At 47.1% G+C, this 12,635-nt stretch overlaps 1 protein-coding gene across 1 annotated transcript in view; it reads left to right on the top strand.

Annotated features, from left to right (window-relative positions):
• Positions 1 to 57: 57 nt before the first annotated feature.
• DNAH1 (dynein, axonemal, heavy chain 1) overlaps positions 58 to 12,635 on the top strand; it is a gene marked incomplete at its 5' end in the record, with an annotated part of 27,736 nt that continues 15,158 nt past the window's right edge. Inside the window, 14 exons of the mRNA XM_010016533.1 lie at positions 58 to 176; positions 1,395 to 1,535; positions 1,978 to 2,138; positions 2,787 to 2,944; positions 3,076 to 3,249; positions 3,621 to 3,659; positions 4,754 to 4,932; positions 5,785 to 6,015; positions 7,385 to 7,581; positions 8,396 to 8,531; positions 9,696 to 9,904; positions 10,700 to 10,871; positions 11,208 to 11,399; positions 11,926 to 12,036. Coding sequence (XP_010014835.1) covers positions 58 to 176; positions 1,395 to 1,535; positions 1,978 to 2,138; positions 2,787 to 2,944; positions 3,076 to 3,249; positions 3,621 to 3,659; positions 4,754 to 4,932; positions 5,785 to 6,015; positions 7,385 to 7,581; positions 8,396 to 8,531; positions 9,696 to 9,904; positions 10,700 to 10,871; positions 11,208 to 11,399; positions 11,926 to 12,036 — 2,219 coding nt within the window. The remainder of the gene's footprint in view (positions 177 to 1,394; positions 1,536 to 1,977; positions 2,139 to 2,786; positions 2,945 to 3,075; positions 3,250 to 3,620; positions 3,660 to 4,753; positions 4,933 to 5,784; positions 6,016 to 7,384; positions 7,582 to 8,395; positions 8,532 to 9,695; positions 9,905 to 10,699; positions 10,872 to 11,207; positions 11,400 to 11,925; positions 12,037 to 12,635) is intronic.

Below are 12,635 nucleotides of genomic sequence, written 5' to 3'. Positions count from 1 at the left end.
CCCTAACTATTCTATGATTCTATGAACTCAGCTGAGTGGCAGCCAGGTTCACCACAGCTTTATTCTCACAGGTGCAGTTACTTTTCCCAGAAGAAGGACTGGTTTATGACTATAAACTGAATGATGCTGGGCTTAGCAGTCCTGAAGATGATCTGGATGAGGAGGTCATTAGGGAGGTAAAATATTTCACTTTGAACTTCAAGCTGAAAAATTTTGGGGGATGGATCAGAAAGTGACACAGTCCTGCAGGATCGTCATCAAGGGTGAAGAGGAAAGGCCTATAAGAACCAAGTGAGAATGTTTAAAGTTAAGTTAAGCTTTTCATTAAAGGAAGGCAGCAATTTCTTGCCCTCAGGATTGTGAAGCAGATCTTTCAAATCTGAGACGAGGGCTGATCAATTCAGACCTGAGTGTCTCTGCCAGTGCTCAGGAAAGTGAGAGGATTCTGCAAGTGTGGCTGCTGGAGGAGAACAGGGAGAAGCTCAGACGGAAAGGTTGGTCTGTGGGTCTGTGTTAGAAAGCAGTGCATAACAGCAGAGGAGCTGTGTGCAGTAGAGTGTGGAGGAGGAGCAAGGCAGACAAACATGCCGTCTTTTTCACAGGAGGCAGCAGAGGAGTAAGGCATGCAAGGCCCATCTGACTGACAGTCACCAGCCTCTGGGCTGAAAGAAAAAAAAAATCCACAGGGGAAAAAAGAAAAGGAGGAAAAATGCTTCCCCCTCCTGAAATGAGAGCAAAGTAAAGAGCCTTACATGAGTATCAGATGTTTAGCAGAAGCTGCCAGCATCGTCTCTGTGGGAAGGCCACATGGGGTGTCAGGAATGCACATTTTCTCAGTGTTCTCCAGCATATCCCTGACAAAACCTCTGTCTCACTTGTATAGTGACCTCTGGGAGGTTTGCCTGTGGGTTAACTCTAGCACAGGTCAACCATGTCTTGTACAAGTACAAAACTTGCATGTGCCTCTGAATGCAACATGGATGATGGCACCAAATGTGAAGATAGGATCCCAGCTAAGCCCTCAGTGGCCCTCTGCCATGGGGGCATTTACATGGTGGGTCAGCTTAGGACAGAATTCCAGTTTTTGCAAATACTACAAGTGCTCCCATCCCCCTTTGATCCCATTTTCAGAAGGGAGGGTAAGTATATTGTTGCTGGGGCAATAATCTCTAACTTCCAGGCTACTACCTCCCTCCCAAAAGAAATTAGAGCCTCACAGCATTGCTGTACAGAAAGGTGAGGGTGGCAAGACTAGACAGAGGGGCTGAAAACCTGAATTCCTCATCAGAATCTGCACAAGAAGCTGTGACAGGGAAAATACAGAAGAAATAGTTTTCCTGTTCCTGTAGGGGATAAATGCAGCTGCCCCCTGTAAACACACCCATACCTTTCAGGTGCGCTGGGAGAAGTGGCTGGACCCTACAGCACAGTTCACCATGGCTCCTGATACCAACTTCTGTGACATTATTGTGCCCACGATGAACACAGTCCGAATGGCCCATCTGCTGGAGCTGTTGCTCATCAACTATAAGCCAGTATGTGCCCAACCTTATCTTTGATTTTTTGAGTTGTCCTTGTTCTCATCAACAGCTACCTGATACTTTGAGATTATTTCCCACTCCCATGGATTTGTGTTTCTCTGCTCAAAAGCTGTGCCTAAGCAACAAGAGCTCTCCATTCAGGCCACAGGCACCATGCTAGCACTGCAAAGGAATGTCAACACTCAGGTGTTCAATCAAAATGCAGCAATTGCTAGATAGCCCATCACCATCCCTCTTTACCTGTTTCCTACAGTTCCATTTCCTATTTCTCTGGTTGGATTCCTTCCACACCAAGAGATCTGTTGAATGGCTGTCAGGAGCAAGCATTCTGCCTTTGAATGCCTAAGGGAGCAGTAACTCCATTACCTCCAGCAAATGTCAGAGGTGAGAAACACAGTCTATATACCTGTGGTTATGCTGCTGATTGTGCTTCTAGGTTCTCTGCATTGGTCCCACTGGCACAGGGAAGACTCTCACAATTACAGACAAGCTTTTGAAGAACTTGCCTCTCAAATACATTGCCCACTTCCTGATGTTTTCGGCACGCACATCTGCTAATCAAACTCAGGATCTCATTGACAGCAAACTGGATAAGAGGCAAGTTTCCTTCCTGTGTTTGCAAAGGCAGCATCCCTGAGCTCAGTGTTTGTATCAACTTAGCCATTTAGTTTCATCCCAAGACCTGAAGGGGCTCCAAGCACACACAGCAAATCTGAGCTGAGATTGTGAGAGCCCCTAATAACTTGATACATTTGCAATAAAGTGAGACGGATTAGTGAGGGTCTGTAAAAATTGCTCCAATTCTGGTTATTCCAGAAATACTCCATGTCACAGCACAGGTGTTTGCAAACCCTGATGTGGGATATTTATAGAAACTGATGAGGGGAGAAAACTTGGCTGCTGACCCCAATCCCACTCCCCATGGTTAACAGCTTCCCTTTTTTCTTCATGGTCAGCCACTGGTTTGAAGTTTCCAACAGCTCTTATTTGTACCCATTTGTTCATTGACATTGTACATAAGCAGGCAAAATTTCACTCATGTTTGGAAAGAAGCCAGTGCCTCAACCCTTGCTCCAGATCTTTTCTGTGCAAAGGCCCATGTAAAGAGACATATGGAGTGAAAGTGTAGAGAGTTGAAACCGCTGCCCCAGGAAGCCTCTGAAGAGAAAACTGCTTTTGGGTCAAGTTAAAAGTACCTTTGCAATAGGAGTTGTCCTGTGTCCTTACACAGTTTTGTCCTTACAGGCGGAAGGGTGTGTTTGGGCCTCCGGTTGGGCGGTACTTTGTATTTTTTATTGATGACTTGAACATGCCCATGCTGGAGACATACGGTGCTCAGCCACCCATCGAGCTGCTGCGGCAGTGGATGGACCACCAGGGCTGGTATGACAGGAAGCAGATCGGTAAGACCCAGATCCTTTGCCCTCTTGGCAGAAGTTGGCTTGTTAATAGATATGCATACCTGCTGTGGAGATTTGTGGTGGGGGTTTTGAGCTATGACTTAGCATTCATTTCTAATTTTGCACTCTTCAAGGTGCTTTTAAGAAGCTGGTAGATATTAATTTTGTCTGTGCCATGGGGCCTCCTGGAGGTGGAAGGAATGCTGTCACTCCACGCCTCACTCGCCATTTCAACTACCTCTCCTTCACTGAAATGGAGGACAGCAGCAAGAAGGCTATCTTCTCCACCATCCTTGGCAGCTGGATGGGTAAGTTCTGCAGGCAGCTGCCACCTTCTCATCTTGTTGCAAGTCAACGTGGTAATAACGGAGGTTGGAAGGGGAGGAATTAGTATTGATGATCTGATCAAAGTGTTGGAAGCTGGAACTTGCATTAATTGCTTGAAGATGCTTTGGGAAAAGTGTTGTTTGAATCTTAGCAAACAGAGAAGCTCATACACTGTTTTAGTCTCAGGGTCAAACTCTGCTGGTGCCAATCAGCAAACTTCAGCTTTGTCTTTCACAGTTTCATAAGGAATCTTATAGAGTAGGCCTTTCAGAGAGGATTTTGTAATGGATGATGTAGATATGCTTCACCTCAGCAGGTAAAGCTGTGACTTATGTTTCTTGTCTTTTTCTAGATGGACTCCTAGGAGAAAAAAGTTACAGAGATCCAGTGCGTAAGTAAGAAAAGATGAGAGGGAGAGACTGTGAACAGAACAAGCTGATGGGCACAGCATGGCATAGCTTACCTGTGCTTTCAGCAGACAGACACTTGCCCAGACAACAGCCTTCTGTGGAAGCAGAGCCTTCTGTTCCTTTCCATCTGCTGCAGCCTGTGGAGAGCTGGGCAGGGTGGGTCTAAGCATGGTGCTACAGCCACCCAGAGAAAAAGGGTTCATTTGGAGTGAAGTGAGTCCTCTTGTATTTGACAGGGTGGGAATTTAGGATCATCTTTGCAAATGTGCCCTCATCTGCAAATCTGCCAGTAGGAAGGAGCAAGAATAGCAAGCTATGAGAGAAGCAAAGCAGAACTTTCTGAGTGCTTGCAGTATTTACAAGCATCAGTACCTAACTGTGAGCTTGGGGGCACATTGAAGGACCTAACTGTGATTTAAAAAGAAATTAAAGAATTTTGGAAAGAGTTTGAAAGTGCAATGTGCTGGGGTGTCACAGGGCTCTGCTTCCCCAGGACTGCTTGTAATAAACAACTGGGAGAGAAAAGAAAAAAGCAGTATTTTATGCACTAAAACTGGCAGCTGTGTTTAAATCTTGCCAGGCTGTTGCATAAGAAATTATTCCTCAGTGGCTTTGCATTTGCTGATCTCAATGAATTGCCACACAGTTTAGTGAGAGGGCACTCAGACCTTCTAGCTTAAAAGTAGCTGAGGTTCCACTGTGGGAGTATAAGGAGGGAGAAGGAAAACCTCTCTGGAGTATTTCAGGTAGGCACCACTTACCTGGTCTGGCAGTGCCTCCTTTCTCCCTGGGGTGCATGAAGTCTTAACACCACAGAACTGTTGTGTGATGCATTCTTCCCTCCCCAGATCTGATTCTCTTTGATTGGGAAACTCATTGGCAAACTGTCCACTGCAGTGAGCAGGTGCTTACTCAGGTTCCCATACAGTCTCTGCATAAGGAAGCAGAAAAGTGTGTTCTTGGCAAAGTCCTAGCAACACCTCAGCAACTCAGTCCCACCTGTCTGCACTGCCAGGACCTTCTCAACCCATAGTCACTACCCTGACACCCTCTCCACCTTCCTCTGTCTCTGCAGCAGGAGCACTTGCAGTGAAAGACCTGAATGAGCCATTGGTTGATGCCACTATTGGTGTGTATTTGACCATCACATCCCAGCTGCTGCCCACACCAGCCAAGTCACATTACACTTTCAACCTGAGAGACCTCTCCAAGGTGTTCCAGGGCATGCTCATGGCTGAGCCCAGCACCATCCAGGTGAGTCCTTCCATCAGCATAGTCATGCCACCGAGGGGAAGACCAGAAATGTTCCAGTGTAAGGAACTCATTGGTGCACCTACAAAGAGGCCTCAATTTCCTGATGAGGCTGTGTTTTGGTACTGTTCAATGAATGTGGTAGCCTTCCCTTTGGCTATATTGCCTAGTACCAGTAGTACACAGGCATCCCATACCACCACCACAGCCCTTCCTTGGCATAGAAGCATATGAGTGGCCACAGGGAGCCAGTATGATACAGCTTGGCCATGCAGGGCTGGATGGACCCATAGGGGACCAGGCAGGGGCAGAGGTTTGTCCTGTTACCAGCCCGTAGCAATGGAGGCTTCTGCCCCTTCAGCTCTCCTAGGACCTTGCTCTGGCTCCAGCCTGGCCAGTAGAGGTTGTTGACTTATCAGAGGAAGTACCTGGGACCCTGAATAACTAGGGTCTTGACTATTCAGGACCCTAGACCTGAATAAAAGATCTTTCTAAAAAAAAAAAAAAAAAAACAAACCCACAAGAACTTCTGGAAACAGTAAAAATTAAATCAAACTGAGGGAAAGATAAGGACAAACAACATGAAATTTAAATCTGAGAGAAAGCCTGACATATGGACAAATAGAGGGGGGGATTAGTTGAAGCTGAAATGAGCTCTCTGCAAAGCAGCTATTTTGACAAGAGTTGATTTTGAGAGGAGAAAGGAATGCAGCTTCCTCCACCTAGTTCTTTCTCCACTCCAGCTGCAGGAGTGGAGCAGGCCACATGCCAGGCAGGAACCAGCTTTCCTGACAGTGAGGCTCTTAATACTTCACTGCTTCTCTTATGGGGCTGTTTGCTGGGATTTCCTACCAGGACAAACTGCAGCTGCTGAAACTGTGGTACCATGAGAGCTGCCGGGTGTTCTGTGATCGCCTGGTCAGCAAGGAGGACTGCACCTGGTTCAACAACCTGATGAAGAGTATGATGGAGGAGTTAGACACCTCTTTTGAGGAGGTCATCCCCTCCCAGCCAGTTCTGTTTGGGGACTTCATGGATCCAGGTGCCCATATCAAACTGTACAAAGCAATTGACAGCCAGGAAAAGGTAAGGACCATGGGAATCAGTATGATGTGATCTATGTTCGCATCTTCCATGTCTTCTGCAAACAAATTAAACCAGTTAATAGTAACCATGGGGCTGCTTGAATTGGAGGTGTCTAGAATCACAAACCCTCCCAGGGCTCTCCTGTGAAATCCTACCCCAGATATGGATAGTGGCTGCATTTGGTGTGATGGGAAGTTGAGGTGGAACAAGCTGTCTCTGCATTGCCATCCTGGGGGCAGCCTGCTATGCCAAATTTCCCAAATGAGCTGCACTTGGGACAGAAAAGTGAAATTTGCTGGAAAGAAATGGCACATTACTCACAAACAATACTACTTTTGCCATTAAAGACTTCACAATTGACCTTTACAAATAATTAATGTTACTGCCAGAATCCCTCTTGGAGGAGATACTGTGAGTACTTTGGTAATGATAATTAAGCAAAGGCAACGAGCAGTGTGTTTTGCACTCATTATCAGAAACAGATTATTATCTTGTTGTCTCTGCTCTTGTGATAGCTGTGTGACAAGGACTGGTAATTAACTGAGCTTTCCAATCTCTTCTGCAAAGTAGCTAGGTCTGTCCCCCACTGAGGTGAGCACAGCTGAGATAGCCACACTTACCAAGCTGTTGCACAGTCCCCCAATATGCACAAGACTTTGGCATCTAGGCAGTGATCTCAGCACTGTATAAATTCCAGCTGATGTTGCTTGCCCAGGTTCACAGTGAGATTGCTGAGGGGGTAGGACCAAATCCCAGATGTCTTCATGCTTCATCTCCTGCTGTAGCCTGAGGGTGTTGTTGAAGAGAGCCCTGGGAAGGGCAGGAGAGACTGCTCCTGCAGCTATTTCTGTGCAATAGCAGGACCAGGAGAGGAGCATACTTCTCTACCCACCTGCAGCCAGTAGTGTTTTCTTCCAGCACCTGCCCTTTCCAGCCGGGATCCAAACCACAGGATGCAGCAGCAAGCAGTGGTCAGCTATAGAGTGAGGAAGCTCTCCCACAGGGAGGCCTTGGAACAGTATGGGTCAGACAGCCATAAGCTATTTTATTTTGAACTATGCCTTGCTATTTCTCCAGGCAAACAGCACTGTTGGGAACAGCAGACCTCAGTCACTTGCCTGAGTTAGTTTAAGGTCACCTTTCAGCAGCTGCTGCCACCACCTCTAGCTAAATTCAGCTCAGCCAAATGGCAGTTGCTATAGGAGCATGAAGCAGAGAGAGCCATCACCTCCCACAGGCAGCTACTCACAGACCCTGCTGAGCACCAGGATCTGCCCTCCCAGAGGCCTGTCTGTGCTTACAGACAACCACCCACCCCCTCTCCATTGATTTTTATCTGGTAGCCACAATTGACTCTTTCTGCCCACAGCTGAAGGCTGTGATTGAGGATTACCTGGAGGAGTACAATCAAGTCAACACCCCAGAGCTGAAGCTTGTACTGTTCATGGATGCGATACAGCACATCTGCCGAATCAGCCGGATTCTGCGGCAGGCGGCAGGGAATGCTCTTCTCCTGGGTGTTGGGGGAAGTGGGAGACAGTCTCTCACCAGACTGGCATCTCACATGTAAGTAATGCATTCCTATGCACATAATGTGGGGCTGCCTCTAGAGAATCTCTTTCCTGCCCTTCCTGCTACTGGTTACACATTTTTCTGGTTGCTGACTTTTAAGATTTAACACTTAAGAGCTAGGGCTCGGTTAACATGCACATCCACAATAGAAAAATTCTGTTACTCTTTTACCTGCTAGTAGCTTGGGTTGCTGCTGCAGGCATGTAGTGAATGAGCAAAAGCAGCATGGTCCATGTCAGCTTGCTGACCTGTGCAGCACTCGGCACCCAGGGTTTCTTCCTGGGAGCTGGGCAGTAGAAAGACAAAGACAGGAGCTACTAGTGACCAAGTGATACTGGCAGCCTGGCAAGTAGGACTGGTGAGCCTTGGGAGTCAAGGAGCCTCAAGGGGAAAAGGGAACAAGGCTGAGGAAGAAAATTCTTCCAGCTTTGTAGACAGGGTGTGATCTTAGAGGAATGTAACCACAGTTCCCAGGTGCCCCAGCCTCTGAGGGCACCATCACAGAAAAAAAATCCATGTTGAGTTGTACTCTCTACTCTGAGGCACTGGGCTCAAAAAACAGTGTGGCTCTTAGCTCATGGAGTTGTACTTCTCCTGATTTCTAGCTAGCTCAGGTATCTCTGCTCTGAGTAAAACATGCTCTCGGGTTGGTGGCTCCACATGCACAGGGACAGGCATGTGCTCAGGACTTACTGCAGGAAAACAATTTGCTTGAGTCCACTCCCCCTGAATCCACAATGCATACTCAAGAGTGACAAAAGAGGAGATTTTAATTTGCTGTAACTCCACCGGCTTCTCTTTCCTTTAGGGCAGATTATGAGTGTTTCCAGATCGAACTGTCCAAAAATTATGGCATGACCGAATGGCGAGATGATGTGAAGAAGATCATGATGAAGGCAGGCATTGAGAGTCTACCCAAGACCTTCCTGTTCGTAGACACGCAGGTACATGAGTATTAGCATGGTGGACTCCATCTCAAAAGAGTCAGAAACACATCTCTAAGCTCAATAAATCCCTCTCAAAAGTGTTGAAGAGCCTGATACAAACCACGCACAACTTGTATTTCTTCAGTAGCCCACCTTCATCATCTTACAGCAAAGCCCCAGGGAAACTGAAGATGGTGCTAGAGGTACTGCAGAGCTGTGTGGGAGTGGGCTGATTGTCCTGTTGCTCAAGGAAACTTCCTTCAGCTCCATCCAAGGGTTTGGTGGGATCAGAGATTTTAGAGTCAGCTGCCTGAAGCTAAGCACTACTCTGACCACTGATACTAGAAGTCCTAAGTAACATCATTCTCTTTCCTTTAAAAGATAGCAGTAAATTTAGGGCCTTAAGCCTGCTGGTTCCACAGGATAACGTTAGCTTGCTACTGTAAACTGTAACTTGCTAATGACTAGGCCAAGTTCAGGAATTCGTGGTTGTGTTCCCCGTAGGGTTTTTACTGTCTTCATTATCACAGGAATCAAGTCCCTTCTGGCAGTGCCCTAAACAGTGAGATGAGCATCTGTCAAATGCTGCTTATTCTTGCATCCTTTTCCCTGCAGTGAGAAGCATGTATGGGAGGAAAAGGGCACAAGAGGGTAGATTTAGATAAGTAGAAGGATGCTGTGTATTTCTCATTTAGCAAAGGGGGAGAAGTCAGTGTAGCTCTGGAGGAAGATAGTCTCACAGACTGTGACACATCCCTACAATTACTGTCTCCCACATCCTTTAGTCTTAATCGTGAAGTGTTCTGTGCTGGGGGAACAAAGATCCAGAGCAACAATGGGACCTGTGGTCTGATTGCAGTCATGCGAGGCAGGGAGCAAGGCCCTGAGCTCAGTTTGTCTGTATAGAGACAGTGAAGGGCCAGTAGAAGGTTTGTTCTTAGACACATCACCCTCACCCCGAGATGGCTGAACATGGCTTTCTACTGGAAATGCTGGACAAGGCTTAGAGGATGCCTTACTGTAGCTGGGTCATCACAGAAGTGATTTCTTACACCAGAGGCTGACAGCTGTATTTATCCAGAAGTGATCTCCATGATATGTGGAGACAGGATTGTCTTATGACTTAGGAAATTGCTTTTTTTCCTTTTTTTTTTTTTTTTCCCTTCTCTGTCATCTACTTAGATTAAAAATGAATCCTTCCTTGAGGATGTCAACAACCTGCTCAACTCAGGTGACATTCCCAACATTTACAGCCTTGATGACCAAGAACAGATCATGACAGCTATGAAGCCCGTTGTTCGGGATCTAGGGCAGCAGCCCACCAAGGCCAATCTGATGGCTGCATACACGGGACGGGTTCGCAGCAATATCCACACAGTCGTGTGCATGAGGTACAGTGCAGGGGTAGGACTCCATGCTGTCAATGTTACTTACTCCCTCCTTGTTGTTTGCCTTGCATCACTTTGTCATGGGACCTTTGTTTCCAGGCCCCTGACTTTGCTGGAGTACAATTTGCATATCACCTTCCCATAGGATACTGAATATGGTTTTTTTACACTTTGCTGGTTTCAAGATGAAGTTTAAAAAGTTTAAGAATATTATTATATTTGATCCAGACTAAATGCAAGATTCCTCTTCCTTCCTGCACTATTGAGCTGTTTGTTACAAAGATATCTTGCTTGAATTTGGGGCTCAGTTGTACCATGTTTTCTCGTGAATCTAGTGCACAGTCCCTGAGCGGCTTGCTTGCTTGCAGGAGGGCTGCCAGAAGGTACAGAGTCTTATTCGTGCAAGTACATGTGGAAGAATCAGGGTCATGATTTTGGTCTGGTGATGTAATGTCTGCTTGAAATAGACTTCAGATCACATTTATTTCTCACCCCATAAGTGTATGTCCTAGGGAGGGACACATAAAACAACACCCCACTACCACCTTAATGCTCCCAGAATATACCCAGGACTTTCACGGAGTGAGCTATGACATGTACCTTTGAATATGTGCATGCAACTCACTGCCTGAACTTTCATTCTCTGTTTGCCTCTCTCCTTCTTCTTTCTTGGGTATATTCCCTTCCTTGTTAACTCTGTAAGAGTCCAGGGTGATTCTAGGGAAGTAGGAAAGTTCTTTTATCCTTGTATTTACAGATAGTTATAACATTTCATTTCTGCATGTGTCTTTCCCGCAGCCCTATTGGAGAAGTCTTCCGTGCACGCTTGAGACAGTTCCCCTCTCTTGTGAACTGCTGTACCATCAACTGGTTTAATAAGTGGCCTGCTGAGGCCCTGCAGTCCGTGGCCTCCTCCTTCTTGCTCGAGATCCCATGTCTTGGTGCCACTATGGAAAATATCAATGGCATGGTAGGTGCCACGTTCAAAACACAGCTCCTGTATGCTCAGTGTGCCATGTCTCTATATCCTCTATATCCACAAAGACAACGGGTGCAGGACACACATGCAGAAAGGTCCTACCCTGCAGCAGAAATGCAAACACAGAACCGGTTAGCTTTTGTATGCCTTGACACACACATGTCCATTTGTCACCCACTCCATGGCACTGAAGGCCTCATGCCTATATAAGCCATGCTGTGACTTAGGCTTTTTTTAAGCCCCTTGTGCTCTCTATGAGCATCACATAGACTTGCCTACCACATGTTCAGTACTAAATAAGATTGTTTCTTTCCTTTCTCCTTGTAGATTCAAGTATGTGTAGAAATCCATCAGAGCGTGGCAAAGAAGTGCCAAGTGTACCTAGCAGAGCTGGCCAGACACAATTATGTCACTCCCAAGAGCTACCTCGAGTTCCTCATCATCTTCAGTTCCCTGATTGGCAAGAAGAAACAGGAACTGAATACAGCCAAGAAGAGGATGAAAGGTGGCCTGGACAAGGTTCGTCCCTTGCACCCAGGAGAACTTTGGACCCCGCTTACTTACTCTAAGCAGTGTATTTATAGTTGCAGAGACATGCCCTACACATCTCCTGTGTAACAGGAGAACACTGATGCTAAATCAGGTGAGAACTATGCCTTCTGCCGGAGCAGTCTTTCTGAAGGTCTGAGTCTGTAACAGCTCTAAAAGAACGATGGTCCCCAGTCTTTGGGGCACAGACCTCACTCACTGTAGCTCATCATGTCTCAGGATGTTCCTTATTAACTGAAAGCCCTATAACAGCAACATTGTTCTGCTGACTGACTGCCATGAGCTTATGAAGTAATGGCCGTGATGTGCAAGCACCATTAGGCACTACTGTTCATAAGCACGCCACAGTGACAGATTGTTACTGAAGCAGGGACTAGCGCAAGACCTGCTTTGTACAGCCTGGCAGTGGGCAAGGACCCCCACCAGGGCAGCACAACCTTTTCCCGGGGCTATTCGTGGCTGCTACCTGCGCTCTCACTCTCCTTTGTTCCCACAGCTCCTGCAAACAGCAGACGTTGTAGCAAAGATGCAGGAGGAGCTGGAGTCCTCCCGCCCCCTCCTGGCACAGGCCGCCAAGGACACACTGGCAACCATAGATCAACTGCAGGTACTGCTGCTGCACAGCCCTGCGCTTTCCAGGTCTGACTGCTCAGACTGGACACAGGACTTGGGGACGTCTCGCAGGGGTTATTTGATCTGTCAGTAAAAAGGCCTTAGGTTAGCACAGCAGGTATTCCTGCAGAGCTGCACTGCCAGCGAGAATGGCCTTCTGCTTGGAGTCCGTGCTTTGGTGTTGGTGGGGCCAGTCACAACCTACCAGCCAGAAGCAATGGCTCACATGCTCCTCTCTGAAGTCACAACCCACGGGTCAGTCATCCAAGCCAGCAGCTCCTTTTCCTCACTGGTTTAGATCCTTGCACACACAGACTAGCAGCACTATTAACACAATCCTCAGGTAGTCAGAGAAGCTCTAAGCTGAGACTGTTGTTGCTGAAAGGGATCATTCCCCCACATCCCATCACCAGGGTGCTGATTCAGCTGCAGCCTGCCCCTGCTAGCCCAAACCTCAGGGATCACCACACACAGTCACTCATCCCACTGCAGAATGTCCTATGCTGGCTGTCCCTACCTTCCCTCCTATTTGTGGTCCTACCTGTTTCCTACTGTGGGATGGCCAAACACAGGGAACAGAGACACTAACATCAT

The sequence above is a fragment of the Nestor notabilis genome, unplaced genomic scaffold (assembly GCF_000696875.1).
Source record: "Nestor notabilis isolate BGI_N333 unplaced genomic scaffold, ASM69687v1 scaffold21766, whole genome shotgun sequence".
NCBI lineage: Eukaryota > Metazoa > Chordata > Aves > Psittaciformes > Psittacidae > Nestor > Nestor notabilis.
This window is presented reverse-complemented; position numbering and strand designations above follow the sequence as displayed.